General features: G+C 40.6%; 2 protein-coding genes across 3 annotated transcripts; both read left to right on the forward strand.

The window, feature by feature from the left end:
* The first annotated feature begins 3083 nt into the window (after positions 1-3083).
* cln6a (CLN6 transmembrane ER protein a) lies at positions 3084-12430 on the forward strand. 2 transcript variants are annotated; one of them, XM_080488878.1, is made up of 7 exons: positions 3084-3269; positions 4099-4225; positions 5507-5605; positions 6104-6292; positions 8601-8656; positions 9570-9692; positions 10922-12430. In XM_080488878.1, the coding sequence occupies exons 1-7, from the start codon at positions 3229-3231 to the stop codon at positions 11190-11192; spliced, it is 906 nt and encodes a 301-aa protein (XP_080345004.1). In that variant the 5' UTR covers positions 3084-3228; the 3' UTR covers positions 11193-12430. The 2 variants fall into 2 exon arrangements, with proteins under 2 accessions (XP_080345004.1, XP_080345003.1); XM_080488877.1 differs by lacking the exon at positions 8601-8656 and having other exon boundaries at positions 3147-3269; positions 10951-12366.
* Positions 12431-13662: 1232 nt separating this feature from the next.
* calml4a (calmodulin-like 4a) lies at positions 13663-19073 on the forward strand. The gene is made up of 5 exons (XM_080458594.1): positions 13663-13727; positions 13814-13844; positions 13956-14096; positions 16000-16188; positions 18677-19073. The coding sequence occupies exons 1-5, from the start codon at positions 13725-13727 to the stop codon at positions 18772-18774; spliced, it is 462 nt and encodes a 153-aa protein (XP_080314720.1). The 5' UTR covers positions 13663-13724; the 3' UTR covers positions 18775-19073.
* Positions 19074-22955: the final 3882 nt, after the last annotated feature.

A 22955-nucleotide genomic window follows, 5' to 3' on the forward strand; every position in this document is an offset into this window, starting at 1 on the left:
ACCAAAAACCATTTCTTCACCAGATCAATGTGGCTCAGAGCGTGCTGTGATCTCATCTCAGACCCGAGTGTTTTTCACATGTGTGTTAGTTTGAAAAACTGGTAGAACCGTGTTTAAAAAAACAAAACAAACGATGATTGACAGATGAATAAATCATAGAGATCAGACCTGACTCTATTCACGGCATCTGTCAGGATTTCTCTAATACTGCCGCTTACTGAATTATTTACAAGGAATGCACAACATGACCCATTTCTGGAGCTTGATTCATAGATAATCAACTTGATATAAATTAACTAATAATGCTTATGGATTATTGAATATAGTGGTGGTTACTCACAAAATTAACCTTCTCAAACATATGTGTGAAAATAATAGTTTTGTCCATTATTTCTATTCTCGTAACATATAAATAAAAAGCTTGTAGAATCTTTTGTAAATTTGAATGGCGATAATCACGATTACTCGTAATAAATATGCAAAACAACAGATCTTGTGAAATTTTCTAATGCTTTAATTTGTTGTTTGTATTGAATAAAACAGAAAAAGCTTTAAATATTTCAGTGTGTGTTTAAAAGAAATCAAAAAGTTTCACTGTGTGAGTTAGATTTGTTCCAATCTTTTGAAATGCATCTGTAGAATCTTAAAAAATAGCTTCTTTTATTTTTGCTTCTGCCTATGGATCAGTAGAAGTGCATCAAAGTGACACGGCGACTGATTCCCTTTTAAGTGTCTTCATTAGTTTTTATGTCAGTATAGCGCTACTGAATCACCGTATTCTAGAAAATAAATCCCCAACAACAACAACAACAACAATAACAAAAGACTCTTGATGAGACTAAAATTTGATGAAACAGATGATCTAAAGCACCACATCCTGGAATAAAGACAAATTTAGGACTTATTTACTCGACGATGTGTCAAGTGAAAAGACTTTTTTTATTTGCGTTTTCCTTTCAGTAAAGTTTTGCGCTAACACGGTGTTTACACAGACATCGTTGTCGAAACGCTGTGTTAGCGATGTCTGTATACACAGAAATGGCAGAAACACTGAAAACGCTGCAGTTAGCATGCAGTTAGCAGGCATCCAGCTGGCGCTGTTGATTGGATTTGTAACTAGAGCTACACTCGGTAGAGCGCACATTTCGCCAAAGTGTGCGGAAGCAAGTTAGCATCGCTTGCATGTTAGCCATTAGCTCATATCGATGCTAACTCGGTAGCTACATCACCGTGTTAAAGACTGAGCAGGGAGCGTCTCCATGGCAACAGACGCTGATCTCCTTTTAACTCCTCCATGAGGTGCCTCTCCCGTCCGCTTTGTATGGGAAACTTTTTTGCAGTTTTTTAGCCGTTAACGTCCAAAAATCTAATCGATTGTTCCTTGGACGATGACAAATCATCCCCGAGTAGTTTTTTTGCAAAAAGTTGGTGAAATACATACATTCATACATACATGTATACGAAACCAATAAATAAATACACGCAGACGAAACAAAACTTTCTCGGCCAAATTCGTTGGCGAAGGTAACGAAACCACACACACACACATGCATTTTCTACATTTAGCACAATGTCTTATCTTTGTTGAATCAGTGTTTCTCCAAGCTTGATAAATACCGTATTCATGAGTCTGTGGTTAATTTTTCACACCAGTGGTGATTTGTGAGTCCCGTCAAATATGCCAAGCCGCTCAGCTCAGCTGTGCATGAATAAATGAACGCTAGTTGAGTGTTTGATAAATCATGAACACGGGGATCATATGTTTCTTTACTTTCACAGTCAACATCTGCCGGGAAATTTATAACATTGCTGTTTGCTGAATATTTTAGGGGGGGGGGGACTGTTTTTCCTTTCCAACATCCCACATCTTTTGATGTTGGTGAATCACCAGTTGACACTCAATTAGCTTGTGATGCCTGTTGATGATTGATTATTAGAACTTTTCTTTTAAATTTTGGTTAATAACGGTTTAAAATATCGTCTGGTATGGAGGTCTCACAGCACATCTTCTTTGTTTTTATATATATTATTATAATCCCAAATGTCTAGCTTAAGTAAATTCTGTAAATTTGGAGAGGACATGCGTTGCCTCACATCCATCCTTTCAAACTTTATTTTACAGCATTTTCAAAAGTTTTAATTTGGCATTTCTCTGTGCTCTGCGATCGTTTTCAAAATGTTCCCGTTCAAACGTGAAACACACAAACAAAAGTGGCTCAGAGCCTAGAGTTTAGCACATTTTCTTCACTGTGGATCAGTGGAAGTGTGTCAGACTGGAAGTAACTGACCTCCAGTAAGGAGCAAATGGTGATGAAGATTTACTTTTTAGTCCATCAACAGCTGGGATCGGCTCCAGCCCTCTACGACCTTCAGTACTGCAAAGCCGTATAGAAAATGCATTATTGGTTTCTTAATGTCAGTGTATCCTCTGAAAATGATATGGTGGACTTTCTGCTCTTTCCACAAGATCGATGCCTCTTATAATCTTGTTTATGAGAATGTTGTTAACTTTTCACACCGGCGTTGGATTAAGAGTCACGTCATGAAAGTACATGTACTTTGTTGGAACGAGTCAAGCTGCTAAAATGTAAATGAAACAGGATTGACCGATAAATAAATCATAACTCGCCTGACTTTCACAGTCAGTACTGTGACTTCAGTTGATGTTTCTTGAATTATTTAATGATTAAAAAAAAAAGCTTTTCTTGTTCATAACTTGACCCAGGAACACTGAATCACTGAACCCCTGAATAGGTCAGTAATTCGCTGGGTGGATAAATTCATGGAGGCATATATAGATAAGTAGGTAAAGAAAAAAGACGAAAATAAGTAATGAATAGATGAATAGAAAGATATATTGGATAGAGGTGAGGATAAAAAATTATAATATTTTTTCCTGATTCAAATTCACACCAGAAACTCAGTGATTATCTAACTTCAGTCAAATCAATATATCAATCATTGTTGAATTTAAAAAACAAAATAGTCGACATGTTGAATTTGATCCGCCAGTCAAAACGTGGAACGTCACTACACGTCATTCCAATGATGCACTGTGATTGGTGGATGTGTCTGGAGTGGGCGGGGAGGAGGCTGTAAACAGGAAGTGAAACTCGGCTGACAGAAACATGCATTTATGAGTTTGAATCCGGTTTAAAACGGTCCAAACGTCTCATCTGGAGCCCGGAAGAGAGCAGCACCGTTAACCGGGGATACACAGGACGAAAGATGCAGACTGTACGGAAACGAAGGGGCAACGATTTAAGCGGGTTTGAACATTTAATACGAGGTTTACGCTGCTGTTACTCCTCTAGTTCTCCTTTATTCCACTTTGCAATTTACTTCTCTGTATCTCCTTCCTCTGCACGTGACCGAGAAACAAACTCTACAGGAGGCGCACACGAAAGTAAACTCGTGAAAGTAAATACACCAAAAATTGTGTAACTTCACTTGCAAATATACGTCATTACACTGATACATACGTGTTAGTAGCTAATGAACAAACATGCAGTGATGCTTTCTGAAAGTTATCTATCTATCTATCTATCGATCTATCTATCGATCTATCTATCGATCGATCGATCTATCTATCTATCTATCACTGTTGCTGTCACATGACTGAGCTTCTGCTTGACATGTGACTTTAGTTATGTTGTTAAAAATCTAAATTTCCTGTTAATCCAAATGCTAAACTACACTACTCGCCAAAAGTTTGGGATATATGTCTGTCTAATTGTAAATGGTCAAAAGTTCTACATTAAGACTATATTATATTCTGGAAGTAGAGGCATTTAAGTAGTATCATGCAGTGGTTATTACCTCATCTGCCGACAATTTATTAAAACGAAAGTATTGGGTATACCAAATATTCGTCTTCTCATTGAGTGAATAAAAGAAAAAATAGTCCAAAGAAATATCTGTAGGAATAATATGAGATTCTCAATGTCTGTCTGTGTAGTTATTGTGCTAAACTTCATACTTCAAACTTCAAAAATCATATAAAGTAGTGCAGGTTTTTGTTTTTTTTATTACAAAGAGCAAAGGTGACTCCAGCAGTGTTCAGTTTATGTTACAGTAAGTGTGACTGTGTGTGTGCAGCGCCCCCGGTGGTCAGAAGGAAGATGTGCGTCAGGGGAAGCGGCAGCAGCGGTTCTTCCACTTGGACCTGTGGCTCGGTCTCACCCTGCAGAACTGGATTCTGGACTTTGGGAGGCCGATCGTCATGGTAACCAGGCTCCTGTGGCTTCAAACAGCACAGAAATACCCAATAACAGTTTATTCCTTAACAGTCATTCAGTTATGGAAGAAAAACTTTTACATTTCAACATGTTCTCTTTTAAAAATGTTATCATATTAAATGTCATACACTTGGCTTCATCACAAACAACTCAAACCAGCTTTATTTTACTCATTTGAAGTTTTTATTGAACAAAAATAGACAGATAATGACGTGATGAGCTACTTTTTTCAAATTGCATCATGTTTTTCTAGATTTTCAGTTATAGCACAGCATGATCGTCCCTATTTAATCATCTTTGCTTGAAGGGAGAAATGTTTCTAATATTTTGACCATTGTGGATCTACATACACTGACAATATACAACACAATCCATTTCCATGCTTTATTAGTCACATTCAAGCCTTGTACATTTTAATATGTATTATTTACTTATTTGACTTTTATTCTGTCTTTTTTAATACTTTAAAATTCAGTTAAATTGCATTCTATTCTATTCTATTCTCATACATACAAGAAACCGAGAATCAGAAATGTGCTTGAAAGTAATTAACCTCAACACATCATCACTGCAAAAACAACTCTGAAAGTAGACATGTAGATGCGTTTAAAAAAGTTGAAGATCAGTGAAAACTTTTGTTATTTTTTGACAGTAATGTCGGCCAAGACAGAAACATTTTTAAAGCACATTTTAACACCCAAGCAATTCAAAGTGGTTTGATCAGCAACTGCGTATGCAACAGCTATAGGAGACGTCTTTTGACATTTCACTGTATTTTGCACAAATGGTTTCATTTGGTTTAGTGTTGAGATTGTCGTCAATTTCAGTAGTAATTTCCTCAGAAATGTACACATTTTCACCACGTATAATCCTGCCACAACAAAGACTTTAAAGTTTAAATGTAATACAGTTATAATGTTACTATTTTCCCGGTCTGATCCACTGAAGGAGAAATTAGTTTGTATGTGGCTCCTGAACTATTATAAGTTTGTTGCCCCCGCTGTACAACAATGTCACAGGGATTTTAAATAAGGGCCAAGAGAAAGAACACTGTTATAACAAATGTCAAAAGCATGACGATGCAACACAAGTGTTTGTATTCAAATCACATCTTTTCTGCAATACTTTACAACAAACCTGATACATTCGTTCCTACTTGCAGGTCAGCATTGACCCGTTTGTCTCTATATCGTTCCGTGACGACCCAATGATCGTTTCAGGCGGCAGAGAACATCAGTAACTTCCTGGTATTCGTGTGTATTAATCAGATCGTGCTTCCTCTGGAGTGGTTTCCCCTCAACAAGCCCAGTGCTGGAGACTATTTCCACATGGCCTACAACGTCATCGCTCCCTTTCTGATGCTCAAGGTGAGTCTGGTCCGGCGGAGAATCGACGTGATCCAGATGAAAACATCAGGTTTTTTTCTGAAGGACAGTTTGAAAGTTTAAAAGCAACGAGGTGGCGAGCTTTCACAGCAGCATCACTGAGCTCTCATATAGGCTCCCAGTGTTGTGTTGTGTCTACGACTCTTAAGAAATATGTTGAAAAATCAATGTTTTCTTTGAAATTTTGCACGGCGGTTTGACAGTCTTGAGGGCCGGTTTTGGCCCACGGCCCTCATGTTTGACTCCTCTGTCATGAACGCTCTTAAGAATTGAGTTGGTGCGAAGCAGATAACAGGATAATCAGACCTTTTCACACGGTTGACCTCAATTCCTAAAGCTGCTAGCGGGCAGAGGATTTCTGTCAAATGCAGCTGCTGTCATGTAAGTGTGAAGAAAACTGAATAATTGTGTGTGTGTGTGTGTGTGTGTGTGTGTGTGTGTGTGCGTGTGCGTGTGCGTGTGTGTGTGCGTTCTTCTCAGCTGATCGAGCGCAGTCCCAGGGCGCTGCCCCGCACGGCCGTCTACCTCTGCATCATCACCTTCGTGATGGGAGCCAGCATCCACCTGGTGGGAGATTCCATCAACCACCGGCTCACCCTGAGCGGATACCAGCTCCACCTGTCAGTCCGAGAAAACCCCATCATCAAAGACCTGAAGCCCGCCTCGCTGGTAGGACCGCAGTCTGCGTGCCGTGACCACTTTTACTGTGTAGATGGGGTACAAGGGGGAACAAAGCACTCGTGGGGTTTTCTCAGTCTGCATCGGTCAATATTTCAAAGAATGGAAAGAGGTGAACGGGCTCAGACTCATTAACATGCAAGCATAATGCGAAAAGTATAGGTCCCAAGAGAGAACCCTGTGGAACTCCATGTTTAACATTAGTCCGAGATAAAGAGTCATTATTGACATGAATAAAGAGGAATCTGTCTGATATATAAGATTGAAACCAGTTCAGTGCTGTACCTTCAATCCTGATGAAATGTTCCAGTCTCTGTAGTAGAACGTAGGACCTGAAGGCAGGCAGGATAAACTCTCGACAGATTAGTCCACGTAAAAGTCAACTGCAAAAACATTGCAATGACAGTTGAAGAAGCTCTTCGTGGTTCCATGCTGATTACACAATAGGTTACTTTCTAATACTGGCGGTTTGAAAGATGATGAAGGTCTGCATGATTGCAGTTTGTTATTAAATTAATGAAGAGTAACACACGGTAAAAATCAGCCGTACGCGTCATGATTGCAAGGACTCTTTTCTTTGCAACACCAAGCCGTGATGTATATTTCACCACCAATGTCGCGTCCTTGAAGGGGACAAACGCTTCATGACAAAGGGCTGAAGTGAGTGGGTGCAGCAGTGGAGTGGCGTCTGCTCCCTGCTAACCTGTGAGTAGCTTATTACACAGGTTGTCAATCTGTATTTTTATTTTTTTTTATATCTTCATGAAATATTGATTTGATGCACTTCAGCCTTGCCGTAGTGGCTCCTCGGAAAAAGACCTCGTACTCCATATGTAGGTTGAAGTCGGCGTGACCAGCTGTGTTTGGCTTCTCTGTAATGTTTTGGTAGCATGTGGAGACGGTTACAAGAAGACTAAAGTTTGTGAAACACTGGTGTATAGATCCTGACCGCTGTTTAAAACAATATTCTTTACTGTAAAAGACACATTAAGGCCCCGATTACACAACATTTTCAAGTGAAAACTGAAAGCTTTTGTTGTGTTGTGGGCGTTGTTTTCACAACAACGGGGCTTTGAACCACTGAAGATGTGACTTTTTGAAAATGCTTCATCTCCGTGGAAACAGGGGGAAAAATGAAATAACTCAGTCTTAGTGTAAACAAGGAAGACGCAACTTTTCCAAAACACTCTGACTCTGTTTCAAGGCAACTGGCTGAGATTAATGCCAGTTTTTCTCGCTTTTCAGTGTTGTGCTGTGTCCGTTTCTATTCAAAAATATGTTTTAAAAGAGAACAATGTTTTCTTTAAAATTTTTACCATTTGCTTGGTGGTTCTGTGGGCTGGACCGGAGCCTCTGGCTTGACACCCCTCCTGAACAGTATCATCCATCAAATCAGGTCCTTTTCTGTGAAAGTAAGAAAACGTGTCTATTGACATGTGACGGCTCAGACTGTTTTTGGTTTTCTGAGTAAACTTTAAGGACAGTTTTGTCCAGACTCTGTTTATGACCCCCCCCCCAAAAAAAGGCTGATCTTCAATGTCACGCTCACCATTCGAGAAGTCATGTGAGCGCGCGCATCTGACCACGGTTTATTGAAGCTTGTGTAGAGCGACAGACGCCGTCACAAAGGCCTCATTTGGTCCATTACGTGTCCTGATCTGGAGGAGACACGTGGAGGATCAACCGTGTGAATCAGGGCGAGTTTTTCAAGTTAAGGACGAGCAGCCACCTGGTAGAACCTTTGCGGAGCAGCAATACACATCGTACAGTGCATGTAAAGGCACATAAATCCAGTGTGTGTGTGTGTGTGTGTGTGTGTGTGTGTGTGTGTGTGTGCGGTCTTCTATCTTGAAAGGATGATTTGTAAAGGTTTTTCTGAACGTTCGCATTTTATGACCTTGAGGGGTCGGGGGGTCCAGGTCAGGGTCAGGGTCAGGGTCATTGGGGGGGTTCTGGCCCCTGCAGGTAAGGTCAACCTCAGTGTTGTGTGTCTGCATGTTTCAGTGTCAAAGGGCGACACACAAAAGACAGAAAAGGCTTCACAAGGTCTCTTCAGGATCCTCTCAGATCGTCTTTATTCCCTTTTTGCCCCCAGCAACATTCAAACCGTGAAATTAATATTTACTTCCATGAAACTATTTTCTCGAAAGAATTGCAATGGTCTCCCTGCTGGTGGAAGAAATGTGTTTCTGCTGTAGTAGACCGACTGACCAGCAGGTGGCACTGTTGCATCAGGATTTCTATACACAGTAAAATAAACAAACCTCTGAGGGCTGTAATGAGTCTCCTTCCTTCACAGATCGACTCCTTTGAGCTGCTCTATTACTACGATGAGCAGCTGGGACACCTCATGTGGTATGTGTGTGTTCATTATTTTCATTTGTGTGTGTACTTAGATGACTAATTGGCAATAATTAACAGTTTCCATCGTTCTCTGGGCACCCGAATCACATCTCTCTTCAAAACATGCAAGGCCCACGCTGAACTGAAACTCAAAGTCTAACATTTAAGGCCACATCCACACGAGCCAAAACACTTCAGCCTCAGTGGCACGACACTGAAACCTTCCAGTTGGTCCCAAAGGACGAGAGCACCTTGCATGTGTCCGCTGGAGTGTGACTGAATAGAACTGACAGGGTGAAGGACTTCAACGGGGAAATATGCATGAAAGAAAAATGCTTCTGTCTGGTTTTCTCTCACATAACAGCCTATAGAGTAGCAGTGATCTGGGTTCCTGGGTTCCTGGGTTCGACACCAGACCCCCTCAAGGAGCTTCATGGCCCATTCCTATCAGAGCTTAGACCAAGAAGTTCTAGGAATATCTAAAAAAAATAAAAAATACAACAACAGTTTGGCGCCGTTAACATCAGGAGGTGAAAACGCATCATTTTGCATTTTCCTTTCAGAAAGGTTTTGCATTTGCACTGAAATGGTTAAAAACTGAAAACAATATAGTATATAGCCAACTTGTGGCCTGGGTCGCTCACGACACCATATCTCAGCGTTTGTGACATTTTCATGAAAATGGACATTGTTTTCAAAATGTTGCTGTGTAAAACCAAGATGTGTTTTCAGTGGGAACATTTTGATCTAGAAGTTGAATGAAGATCTCATAAATACATTTGTCTTTCTGCCTCAGTTATTTCTGTTTGGAAAGACACTGAACCTGCTCCAGAAGCCCATGTGGCCAGTGGAGAGTCGATGTGTGTGAAGGTACTGGACACGCTTTATATCCCTGATAATGTCTTCTGTTTTTTGTTATTCACAGGTACATTCCTTTCTTCACCATCCTGGTCATCTACTTCAGCGGTTGTTTCTCCAGCTCCGAGGAAGACAAGACGTTCCCCGTCTCTGGTTGGCTGCTGCTGGGACCGAGCGCTCTCTACTATTGGTCGGTCTTCTGAAGTCACAGAAACCTTGGTGCATATAGGAGCTCATGCATGAACTTTTTTCGAGGCTTTAAATGAAATAGAACGGTAAACCTTTGGAGGTGCTCTTCTCTTTTTTTCATACAAGTGTGTTTTGTATATTGTCAGTGTTACTTTTAGTAAAGAGAGAAAGTGGAGGTCCACATCCAAAGCAACGCTCACTCGAGTGGAAAACAAGGTTGAAGGAAGATGTGATTGACATTGAACTATAAAGAGGAGAGACAAAGGATTTACCTAACATGCATGACCGGTTTTAACAGGATAAAGACTTTCCTGCCTTTCTCATTAAAGTAGTGGTAAACAGATTGCACTGTGTTAATGGAGGTTAAGAAAGGCAATGAATAATAATATTAAGAAAAAGAAGAATGCATTGGTTTTATATAGCGCTTTTCTGGACATTCAAAGACGCTTAATATTGCATTATTCATTCTCTCTCCATACTGGATGGTGGTAAACTTCGCATGTAGCCACAGCTGCTCTGGAGCAGACTGACATGAGCACCGCGGCCATAGTGAATAGTTCTCGACATGCACAAGTACATGAACAATAACAACAACAACAACGATTGCCTCCAAAGTGTCATGTCTCCCAGTCCATATTCTCCTGGGACCTCGTAGGTTTTACAGTCGACAGTCACTGTAATAACAATTAAAATTGGTCGTCTGTCCTGGAATGTCTGTGTACTTCCATTAGTAATGTTTATTATATTTTTCTCTGTGTGCATGTGTGTGTGGTTTCATTACAGAAACAAACAGCGCCCGCGTTTCTGCTGTTTTCAGGGACACGGACGTCGTTTTCAAATTGTTGCCGTGTAAACATAAAACGTTTCTGAAATGAAAATGATGCGTTTTCACTCGAAACGTGGAATCAAACAGGTCTCTATTGGGTCAGGCGGATTCTGTTTCTGAACATCATTTCAGGAAATGATAGTTTGATAATAAAACCGGAAGCATTAAAAACATAAAACAATGTATTTATATCAATAAAAAAGACAATAAACTCCCCTCTGCCTGTGGATTAGTGGAAGTGCACCAAAGTGAAATTAACAAATGTATATGTTAAAGTAATTTATCAGATTTTTGAGTTTCACCTTCTATTTTCATGTGAGCAAGTTATTTATTTCTTCATTCTTCCTGAGTCGTGTGACTGTCAGTAAACATTAATGTTGGTTCTCCTGATGTCTCTCTTCAAGGTACTTGGTGACTGAAGGGCAAATCACAGAACTCTTCGTCCTCGCCCTCCTCGCCATGCTCTCCATCGTGCTGCTGCAGCGGCGTCGAGGCCTCGGCGCCGACAGTAACGGCCTCTTCCTGCTGGGCAGCTTCTGCATCACAGCCCTGCTGGTGGCTCTGTGGTCCGGCTTTCTGTGGAGCGACCCGGTGCTGCGGAACAAGTACCCCGGCTTCCTCTACGTGCCCGAGCCGTGGGCGTACTACACGCTGCACATCAAGGAGGGACGCTGAAGGAGGTCTTCCCGCGAACGCGAGCTCGCTCGAGAGCACTTCTCCTTTCACGCGGACAAAAGGAGGCACGGATCGAACTGAGCTTCACCGTCCAACACAGATCGACCGGCCGCATCCGAACGTTTCACCTCTCAAACGCGGGAATCACTTCACAGGAAGCGCTGCACATTCACAAACAATCAACATGCTGTTAAAGATAAATCCAGAGCTCAGGTACCCACAAGGTCAAAAGGTAGACACTGGTCAGCCACAACATTAGAACCACTGAATCAAGACTGTAGAGCAGCCGTGTTCGACTCATTTTAGTTCAGGGGGCCACATACAGCCCAATTTCATCTTGAGAGGGCCGGCAATGTATGACACAATAACCTTTAAATTTAAACTTTATTTTTCTTTGTAATGCTATAGATTGAACATAATGAAAATGTCACTATTTTCAAACTATTGCTACAGAAAATAACTTCAGCCTCAACATAAAGCCGAATTTATTGTAACTCTGGTGCAACATCCAGTAAAATGTCCCCAAACAAACTGTTGCATTATGGGTGTTCTTACAAACGCACCCTGACAGAACGTGTGACGCAGCCAGCTTTCATGGCAGCATCACGGTATCTCAGCTCGGGTCTCAGTGTTATGTTCACGATACAATGTTTTATTTGATATTTTTACCATTTGCTTGGTGGTTTGGCCGGATTGGACCCTCTTATGGGCTGATTTCGGCCCACGGGCCTTATGTTTGTCACCCCAGAGCTTGTATATAGAAAACCACTGTCACGATAGAGAGATAATCCACTTCATCTGTCTGTGGCCATAATGTTATGGCTGTCTGCGTCATTGTTAAACCAAAAGTAGGCGGACAATGAATTAAGACTTATTTAAGTAGAAAAAAAAAACAAATCTGGAAAATATTTTTAAATAAATAAAATATAAATTAATTTAAAATGAACGCTATAGGATTATCTTTTATTTGAAAATCTAATCTATTACTCCTTTAAGAACAAACTAGTCTTTCATCTCCAGCCTTCAATCTGCGCAGGTATTACGCAATCTGATTCTGAAAACACAATTATCACTGTGACGTAATTCAGTCGACAAACTGAATTCAGCTGATAAAATGTCCTTCACAATTACTCATATTTTGTATAGAAGAGATGTTCTGTACAGTATTTCTCATCTTGTCACTGAAAGAATCTGTTTTATGTGTATTTGGTTGAATTAAAATACAAAAGAAATTGGTTAAATTTCCTGACTCAGCTTTGCTTCCTTCCCATTTGGAGTTTGCATGTTCTCCCTGTGCCTGGATGCAGTTTTACATCTTTCTCACATCTCATCAATCTAAACAGTTGTTATTTTCTTTATAACACCCAGTCATATTGTTAGTGGGTTTTTTTGTTTTTGTTTTAAACATTAAAAAAAAATCAGTTTCTGATCAAAAACTCTTGACAATGTGTTCACATTTACAAATATTATTACGGAAACAAAATTTGGCCTAATCTTTCGTACTTGAGGACATTTTCACAATTTACTAGTGGTTAAAGAAAATAGACTTGATTTAACTTGTTCTTCAAAAGTTAATCTATATATACTGTATATTATAAGTCACCGAGAAATTAAGATAGTTTTACCGCTGACACAAACTACAACTCCATTAGAGCTTTCCAGGACAGTCCAGGTTTATTTCTCAAAGATTTGCAAACATCAGGCAGACGAAGCAACATAAGTAAACAAGGTTTATTTGTATGTATCTGTATATAGTTTATTTACAAGGCAAAGATGCAAGACGAAAGGACTTAAATACAGTGTAAATGCTGTCAACAAAAAAAGAAAGCTAACGCTGTAATCTTAGCTCTTTAGCGACAATGATGCTAACGCTACCTACATTTTCCTTGCGTTAATGTTAGCTTTCTATTAGCATTGTGGCATGAATTTCAGTTATAAAATGTAAGTTTATGTGCGGCGTTCTCCTCAATTTGAAGGTTAAACATGTTTTGTGGTTCTATGCAAACTTTCTTTGAAGCAAAGTATTAAAAATCGGTTTCGTTTAAAAAGTTTGGCGATTTCTGGTGTAAATGGTGGAGCCCGGGTATCTGGGAGTTTTAATAACAGTTTTGTGGGATACTACTGTGGGCACATGTTGCTTTTCGAAAAAAGAAGGTCTTAACCGTAAAAACAGGAATCAGAAATTCTACTCACCGTTTCTGGTTTTGAAAATATAAAGATAGAACCACGACTCATTCTGAAATGCAGAAACTTCTGAGAATGAAACTTGAGCTTAACTAACCTGATTTCTGCCCGACTGGGTGTTTTCAAAGTTTGTACAACTGGCTTGTAGTAGGATCATTTCCCTGTTTCCCTTCTGACCATCAGTAAAGTTACGCCGCAATGCTGATGTGGCGTGACGGGACAATGCGGCGCGGTGGATCTGGTATCAGTGTTTCCACGGCGACACGTCTTAAATTACGTCAGGTGGTGGACTTTAAACAGAGGAGGAGCAACAGGAAGCAGATTCGTCCGGGAAAAGAAGCTTCAGTCATGGTGAGAGAAAACTCCGCTTGCTTGACATACTCGTATGTGTTTTGTGTGAACGCCTAACGGACTCCGACTCTCCCGTCACATTACAGGCTAAATTCTTCTCCCCAACTCAGATCAATGGTAAGAGGAGCGCTCCGCTCCGCCCTTCAACACAACCTCACCTTCATCTTCCCGTCCCGGGGACATCCTGTTTTATCTTTCAGAAAGTGTCTGTTTCCCCCCCCCGTGCAGAGTTCAAAGAGTGTTTCTCGCTGTACGACAAGAAGCAGAAGGGCAGGATCGAAGCCTCGGACCTGATCACGGTGATGCGCTGCCTCGGTACCAGCCCCACATTCGGAGAAGTGGAGAGACACCTGCAAGTTCACAAAATCGGTAAAAGTCCAATAAACCTCTGCATGTGACGCCTTTTTCTGGAAAATATTTGGCAGAACCTCCATTCTTCCTTTATTTTTAAGCCTAACAACAATCATACTGATGAAGTGAGATGGTGTACGTCATCCAGTATTTATAGGACAGGTGAGAAGTTGTGTTTTACCTCCTTATAATGCCACAGAAAACACAGACACAGCTCCACCAAATGTTCCCCTCGTTGCTGATTGGTTTACCGGCAGGATAACTCAAAATCTCAGGGGAAAAACTGTGATAGAAATTGACAGAGGAGCAGATAACAGAACAAGGAAGAAGTGATCCGGAACCTTTTCTGGATCTGGATCAAAGGTGTAAAACCTTTAATTCAGGGGCCACATTCAGTCCATTTTCATCTGGAGCGGGCTGGACTGGGAGAATAGTTCCATTATAACCTTTAAATTTAAAATCTAAGGTGTTTCTTTGTTGTGGCGCGGAGGAAACACGATGACAGTGGGAATATTTTCACAAAACCAAACAACTACAATGGAAAATGACCACAATCTCAACATTAAGCCAATTTGAATGGAACCTTCTGGTGCAGTGAAATGTCCAGAACACTTATATAGCTGTTGCATTATGCATGTTTTCACAAACCTACCCTGACAGCACGGCTTTGAGGCCATTTGATATCTCAGCTCGGGTCTCAGTGTTGTGTTTGCAACTTTTAAGAAATTAGTTTTCGAAAGAAAAAAAAAAAAAAGGTTTCTTTGTTTGACACCCCTGATGATGATGAGCGCCATCAGGGGAAAGTTTATATAATCCAGATATAGCAGTAGACATTTGTACCATGTGTACGGGACAAACTGTCTCTCAGTGACTTCTTGTGTCCATCAGCTAACTGAGTGAGGTGAAACGCAGGCGACGATGTGTATTTCATTATACTGAGGAGAATTAAGGCTCTTTTTACCGGACGTTTGCAATTTGGCTGCAAATGCAATAACAGCTCCTAAGGTGGACATTTTTTTAAAACATTCACTATGAATGTTAATAATGCTGAGTGCAGGGACATTCGTATGGATAGACAACCGAGTTGGATTGTTATTAGGGTGACTGACAACTATAAAACTAATCAAATGTTCCCATATTCACTTGAAAACGTTGCGTAAATGAGGCTTTATTGAGCGACAATTCCTGCAATTCATTGTTTCTGGCCTTGCTGCTGGATTATGTTGCTTCATTCTCCTGCATTGACTTCAAACCTTTCTCCATTGGCTTCGTATGGAAATGATGCTTTGCTCGTCGCTTTATTTCAGTGTTTCTCAAGAGAGAAGATATTTCTCTTAACCTTTGACAGTGCTTCTTTTCAAATGTTTAGTGTGGCTCTCTGAGCCCTGAAAGGCTTTTCACGATGCGACGTTATTGTAGAACGTAGCACCAAGGCTAAATCCACGATCATATGATTATAGCGGTTACCGGTACCTCGATTGGCATCATTCAGCGTCTGTGCGGTGCTTTTATGTTCTGTATGAGTGTTAAACCAAGGAGACAGAGTGGGATGTTAAGAAAAGTGAAGACAATTTGATGTAAAGGTTCATTGTCTTGATTTTGTTAATAAACTATTTTATGATTTTCAGCAAATTTTTTGTTTGATCACTGTGCTTGAGAATTAGATTAAATTTAGTGTTTTTATGCATAATAGAATGTAAAAATGCACATAAAGAGAGAGAGCCTAGAGAAACAGATGTGGATCTGCTGTCTGTAACACCTGGGTTATCGAGCATCTTCCCTCCAACATCCAGATTATAATTGTTTTGGTGCAAAAAACTAGGACATTTTAATTTTTGCTTTCTTGTCAACAGATTTAGGAAATTAAATGCACGCAGCTGGTCAAATGTCAGTTTTTTTTTTGTTTCACCCCTTTGCTCAGAAAAAAAAGGCGAGGTGGATTTTTCCTCCTTCCTGACCATGATGCACAGACAGATCCAGCAGGAGGATCCCAAAGCGGAGATCCTGGAGGCCCTGAGGATGACCGACAAGCAGAAGAGAGGCTACATCCAGGCGTCAGAGCTGAGGGCCAAACTCACCATGCTGGGAGAGAAACTCACAAACCAAGAAGGTGAGATGAAGCTGCTCGGAGGTTCAGTAGAGCAGGGTGTCATCTGCACAACCGTGGAAATGGATCTTGAATTTGAGGAAGGTAGATGATGATGAGGAGAAGGGGTCCTGGGACGGAGCCCTGGGGCACTCCACGGGTGCCTGGGAGGGCTGGGGTCTGAAGGTCTTCAGATGGATGAGCTGCGCGTGAGATACAAGTGGAACCAGGCCTGGGGGGTGTGTGGGGGATGGTAACAGAAGATGATCCATTGAGGAGGATGGAGTGAGTGTCAGATGGAGGAGGGGGACACTGAGAGATCAGAGCAGGAATCAAACTGGACCTTGTACCAGAGAGCCCATTTTGACTCAGGCCTCTTTTATGACTGAAAACTTTCGTTGTGTTTTGGGATTCTGTTTACAAGACAACGGTTGCTCAGAGCCACTGAAAGCACAACTTTTTTGAAAATGGCTCTCAAGGTAGAACTTTTTTTTTTAAAAAAAGCTTCGGCTCCATCGAAGTGGAAACGGGGTAAAACGCAACTTTGCAAGCGCACCACTGCAGCTGTGGAAAAAATTGTTCTGCACATGCTCAGTAGATTTACAATAACAACAATGTTTTCCTCCAGGGTGTCATGACTCCCAGTTCATATCTCCTGGGACTTGGTACTTTTATTTTGACAGTCACCGTAACAACAATCCAACTTGGTCGTACGTCCATATGAATGCTCAGGTGCTCCCATTGCTAATGTTTATAGCGTTTTGTTCTCTCGGTTCACGCGTCTGTGGTTTCATTACAAAAACAACCAACAGCGCCAGCTCGTGGCCTGGCATGCCAACTACATTGTTTTTCTGCACTTCTGCCAATTCAGTGTAAACGTCAAAACGTTGCAGTTTTTTAACCTTGTTATTATTTTAGTTAATTTAGACTTTTTTTAACGGCATTTTTGGATGATTGTTACTTTTTTGTTATTTTAGGATTAAGCCATGTCAGTTTTCGAAACCGAGTTATTTCACTAGTTTTAGCCATTATGGCTCGAAACCGAGTTATTTCACTAGTTTTAGCCATTATGGCTCCTTCACTATTACTTTATTGCCGTTTACTATATTCAGCGTCACTCATCTGTAGGAAAAAAAAGTCAGCTCTACAGCGCCACCATCCACTAAAGGCATGCCACTGCAGTGTCATATTAATTCTCTTTCCCACATTACAAAAAATTCTGTGGTGTTTTTGTTTTTTTTATTTAACTTGATTCAATGTTACTCTGAACACTACATTAACCGATTTTTAATTTGAAACAAAAAAAGTGATTCATAAGTTGATGACAGGATCTGATGATCACATTAACAGTTGTTTTTTGGACGTTGCTCTGAGACTAGTTTCCCCTGAAACATCTCTTCATTTGGGTTAACCATGGTTAACCTACTGGGAGGTGCAGTTGGAAATTGTGCAGCAATACGCAAACTTTTAGGATGCGACACATTTCAGCTGAAAAACGGTATTGTCACCTTGAACTGTCTCAACCGGGGTTTGAAAGCTTAGTCGCTGTCTCAGGTTGTCAACCCTTCATATCCAATATCCAGCTTTTCAAAATGCTGGGAAAGGCTCTTTTTCTCCTCTTCATTTCTCCTCTATTGTGCTGCTGGATGAAGCTTCACATCTCTGATGCTCAGGATGTTTTCATGTGAGATATGATGGAAGGACTCCCTGCAGTGCTGCAGATATCTGCTCTAATCTGGGGGGTTCGTTTGCGTTTCTTCTCCCCCCCGTTTGCTGTCGAAGGCCTCAGCGTGGCGTAAAGCCACAACGCCAAATGCTGCGAGAGGGTGCCGACAGTTAAATGAGACTCAGCTGCCTCCCAGCGGGGAAACATCTCAGAAGGTTGGAGGATCAGCTGAAGCAGTCACTGGTGTCAGGCGTCTCTGCAAATAGATTCATCTGCAACTTGCAATGTGATTTAGGCCCGACGACGTTTCAGACGAGAAAGCATTGTTTTTGTGCTTTCGTTACAGAAAGGTTTTGTTTACATGGTAACGTTTTGAAAAAGATGTAGTTATCATGCCCGGCCATACGTTGGCACCGTTGGTTGCGTTTGTAATGAAACTACACACACATGCGCTCAGAGAATAATACTTTATAAACATTGTCAATGGGAGTACGCAGACACTTTAGTGGACAGACGACCCAGCTGGATTGTTATTACAGTGACTGTCAAAATAAAACTACCAAGTCCCAGGAGAACACGGACTGGGAGTCATGACAAAACATTATTATTGTCCATCTACTGAGCATGTGCAGAACTACTATTTACTACTGCCATGGGGCGCAGTAGCAGTAGCAGTAGTAGCAGTAGCAATAGCAGTAGTAGCAGTAGCAGTGTGTTTTGCCGTGTACGTGGAGATGGAGCCCGAGCATTTGTCGTGTAAACCTACAAACCAAAAAAACATACAAAAGTTTAGTGTTTTCACTTGAACTCATTTCCGGGTAATCAGGAATCTTTTTTCTCCTGCAGTGGACGAACTCTTCAAAGAGGCAAACGTCAACTCGAAGGGGAAAATCAACTACGTGGAGTTCACAAAGATGGTCACACTGCCACCGGCCGACTACTGACACACACACACACACACACACACACACACACACACACACACACACACACACACACACACACACACACACACACACACACACACACACACACACACACACACACACACACACACACACACACACACACACACACACACACACACACACACGTATGATGTCATTCATGATTTTTGTCAGTGAGATTTAATTCCCACTTTGACTTTCTTCACTTACACTTGTTTGTTTCACGTGTATTGATTTTGTTTTTCTTCCACATTAAACTGTATTAAACTTTTCTGATCTGTGAGGAAAGCTGAAGCATCTCATTGTGCTTTTGTGTATTTTTCTGTTGACTGTCTCAAATGGAAAGATAGGTTGGAAAGCCCAACAAAGGAAGGTTGACACATTAACAAATGATAAACAATCAAAAGTAAAACAAAGCTAAATTCCACATAATCAACCCAAAACAAACCAAGGTAGGCGACTGAAAGGCAGCGAAGGCTCGCTCTCTCTGCAGAGAGGAGAAGATCAAAAACAAACCTACAAAACACCCAAAGTACACAGTATGTGAATGCTCGGATTTCTTAGCATTACAATTAGCATTTTAATGGCGCTTCATCTGAGTGAGATCTTGAGCTGTCGTCAGTCAGCGTGTGTTTAATCTACCCCCATTGCAAACGGCTGTAAAACTGCTTCCTACCATTGTGAACCTCCATTCCTCCTTCCAGCTAAGGTCATACATTCATCTCATTTCATTCTGTCAAGACAGTTTATGTTGAAGCACTCGATTCAGAAGTTTTCAGAAATAAATGGAGGAGCAGGTTAGACATTCACAAACGTACGCAATTTCTCACTGCAGTCAAGCAGGCTGAGATCATGTGTATCCCCCTATAAATGTAGCTGTGATGTACTCACACCATGTCTTTTATTTTGTAGGTATTTCTGATGTCATGCTTACTTTAATAAGCATTACTGGAATGGCTGATCCTCTGTTTTGAATGCGTGATGGTTTGTGTGCGTCCAGCCTGGACACAGTGATTGTGAGTGACACCAGAGGGTATGAAGTGTGTGTTTTATGGATGAAACAGTGAGAAATGTTAGATATGCTACAGAAAAGACACCAGTGAACACGTTGCCAATCAGTTCTGTTGTTTGCATCTCTGATTGGGTATTTTGAGAAATCTTTGCCCCAAATGAACAACTTCACACTACATGTTGATCCATTCCTCTACCTTTTGTGTTCCAAGTGTTGATTTTTTCCCAATTCCATATACATATATGAAACCAGAAAGTGCAGAACTAAACAGGCCTGTGGCTGCTGTAGCTCGAGCCAACTCTAAAAATGCAACCGGCCCAACAACTATTCTCCTTATCTCAGCCTTTCTTGGTACCCTGTCAGTTTCAGACAGCCCAGATGACCTGCCAAGTCGACTAAATTATCTTTCGTCAACTAAAGTACAGGAGATGGTCTTTTTAGAAATTCAGAGACTAAAGCATTACTATGGTCAATTTCCATGGTTAATACAGCCACAATGACTATCGAGCTGGTACATCCAATTAAATAGATTAGGCAGTTTCAGTCACAATAGCAGCCATCTTGGATTCACCGAGTTTTCAACGGTTCCAAGCAGGTGAAGCCAATCCCTAAACGAGGTGGAGGGGCGGGCGATCGATGAGGCTCTGAAAGAGGAAGGCAGAGACAGGAGTGCAGCCTGTGGCCGTCACAAACAACAAAAAAAGACATCAAAGAGTGCACAGAAAGAACATCAAAGAAGAAATGTAGGAATTTTCAATGATGCAGCACTGTATTGTGTGGAGTACGATATCAGTTTATTCTAGTGTTTCACTGTTTAGAACGACAAGTTTTAAAGCTGCTGTGAATGTTGGATTGACGTTACCTTTCAGATATTTGTTTCAGCAACTTCATTTCTATTTGCTGGGAAACCAACTGAATCAAAACGTACAAAGAGGTATACAAAGAGACACTAATGGAACAGAAGATTTCTTTATTTGCGACCGTCACACCAGTGCAGCTCAAAAGTACATGAAAATATGTTTTAGTCAATTTGACATACGTTACTGTGTGATACAACGCCACGCCTGTGTCCCTGATGGCTTCAGCGTGACGCGGTTGTCATTTCGACGTTAGACGCTCACACAGCGATTGGCACGTTAAGAAGTAGTGTGAAGAAATCGAATGCGAGGGTTTGACAAAAGCAGGCAGGACTGACCTCTTTCAAAGCATTCTGTTTTGGCTTCATTGTTGTTTGATGTGACGTCCTTAAACGGCACAAACACAAACGAGCTGCGATGGTTTGACTGAAGTTAAAAAAAATAAAATAAAAAAAGTTGGGGACAACCACAAAAGAAATCTGGTGTCTGAAGTCTGAGGTTGGAGTTTTGACTGTTGCAGACGATAAAACCGACGTTCGGTTCAGGTTTATTTTCTTTTCATTGTCCTCCTTTTCGATTACGTGTGCACACGATGGAATGAGCTTCATGAAATGTGAGAAAAAGAAAGTAACATGATTGAAATGAATAAAAAGAAAGAACGGTCCGTAGGGTCAGGTTGGACAGTTTCTACATTGAGGCTGTTTTTATTTGCTGCTTTTAATATTCTTGCACTTTTATATGGAAACTATTGCCTTGGCCACCTCTGCAGCAACTACTCATCCTGTTATTGGCAGCAGACCTGCCATTAAACATAATCTACTGCTTCCTCGTACTCTTTTTTTTACTGTGCCTCATTTTTTCCACCTAATTGCCCCTTCGGGATAAAATTTTTTTTTTTTCTGATTCAGATTTTTACGTCGAACAATCAGGCAGCAAGTGTTTGTCTAGCTAAACTAATAACTAAAAGTAATCATCCTTTATTAATGCCCTTGGCAATATTCCTTTATTCACCTTCATCCATCCTATTTTTTAGGAAGCGGTGGGCAAATGAGAAATGGATTTCACGTTCACACAGCATTTTTCCTCCGCTTGATGATGTACGCCGTTATAATAACATTCACTCTTCATTGATCCTGTAGAATCAGGCAGGCAACTACTATAAAACTAAATCATGGAGTTAAATTAACGTGAGCTCTGTTAGAATTTAATCTCGGCCCCGTTTACATGTTTCAAGTGAAAATGCGTAATTTTTTACGTTGCCATTTCCGAAAAGTTTAGCGTTTCCACAGCAACGCTTTGATATCAATGTCCATTTTCATGGAAATGGCAGAATCGCTGAAAATGATGTAGTTAGTACGCCAGGCCATGGGTTGGCGCTGTGGGTTGTTTTTGTAATGGAACCACACAGTTAGTTTTTGTGCAGTTTGCTTATCAAAAACTATGGATGTGAAAGTTATCTAAAGAGAATTTCGTTATTTTATGACATTATTGACAATATATTAATTACTATATTGGCTTTGTTACAAATAAAATTGGTAAAATCGTGACATTATTTGGTTCATAAAAAAGTTTTTTTTATTTCATTTGTAATAATTTTGCACTTCCAGTTTTCTTGAAAACAGACCACAAAACACGACAAAGATTTTCTGTTTTCACTTGAAAACATTGTTGTGTAAACTTGGTCTAACTATTGAGTTAAATACGAATCTAAACCGCTTTACTGATGTCATGTTTGCAGGACTATGTGGGGATGACGCGACAGGATCGTGAAAAGACATCCATGTGAAAGCTTTTTAAAAAAAATTAAAAACTGCAACATACAATGTCAGTTTTACACTTTTTATGAGACAATTATTACATTTAATTGACATTTAATTGTATTGAAGTGTTCTTTAGCACCACATTTAGATGAGTAAAGATAAAAGATGTGCTTTTGTAGAAACATGTATCCTGATGAAGGCCTGAACCTTTTTCACTCACATATAGATTCATTCCTCAACAGTAAGCTTAATGGAGGTCCACATGACTGACTTACTCAAAATGTAATTTACATTTTTTTTTCCCAGTACTGCTTACCGTATTTTCTCAACTATAAATTCCATCTGTCAAAATTTCTTTGTTGCACTCTGAAGTTTTATTTTTACTTTTTTTCTTGCTTCGTCAAATACAGCAGTAATTATTATTTTCCGTGGTGCTGTCCCCTCTTCCTGCTGTCCTACAGTGACATCTAGTGGTCCCACATGATATCTACAGGTACGGTTTCATCTCTAAATCACTTCTTAACCCTCCCAATTGTTTGTTTTTGGGTT

The sequence above is a fragment of the Lipophrys pholis genome (assembly GCF_963383615.2).
Source record: "Lipophrys pholis genome assembly, chromosome: 2".
Lineage (NCBI taxonomy): Eukaryota > Metazoa > Chordata > Actinopteri > Blenniiformes > Blenniidae > Lipophrys > Lipophrys pholis.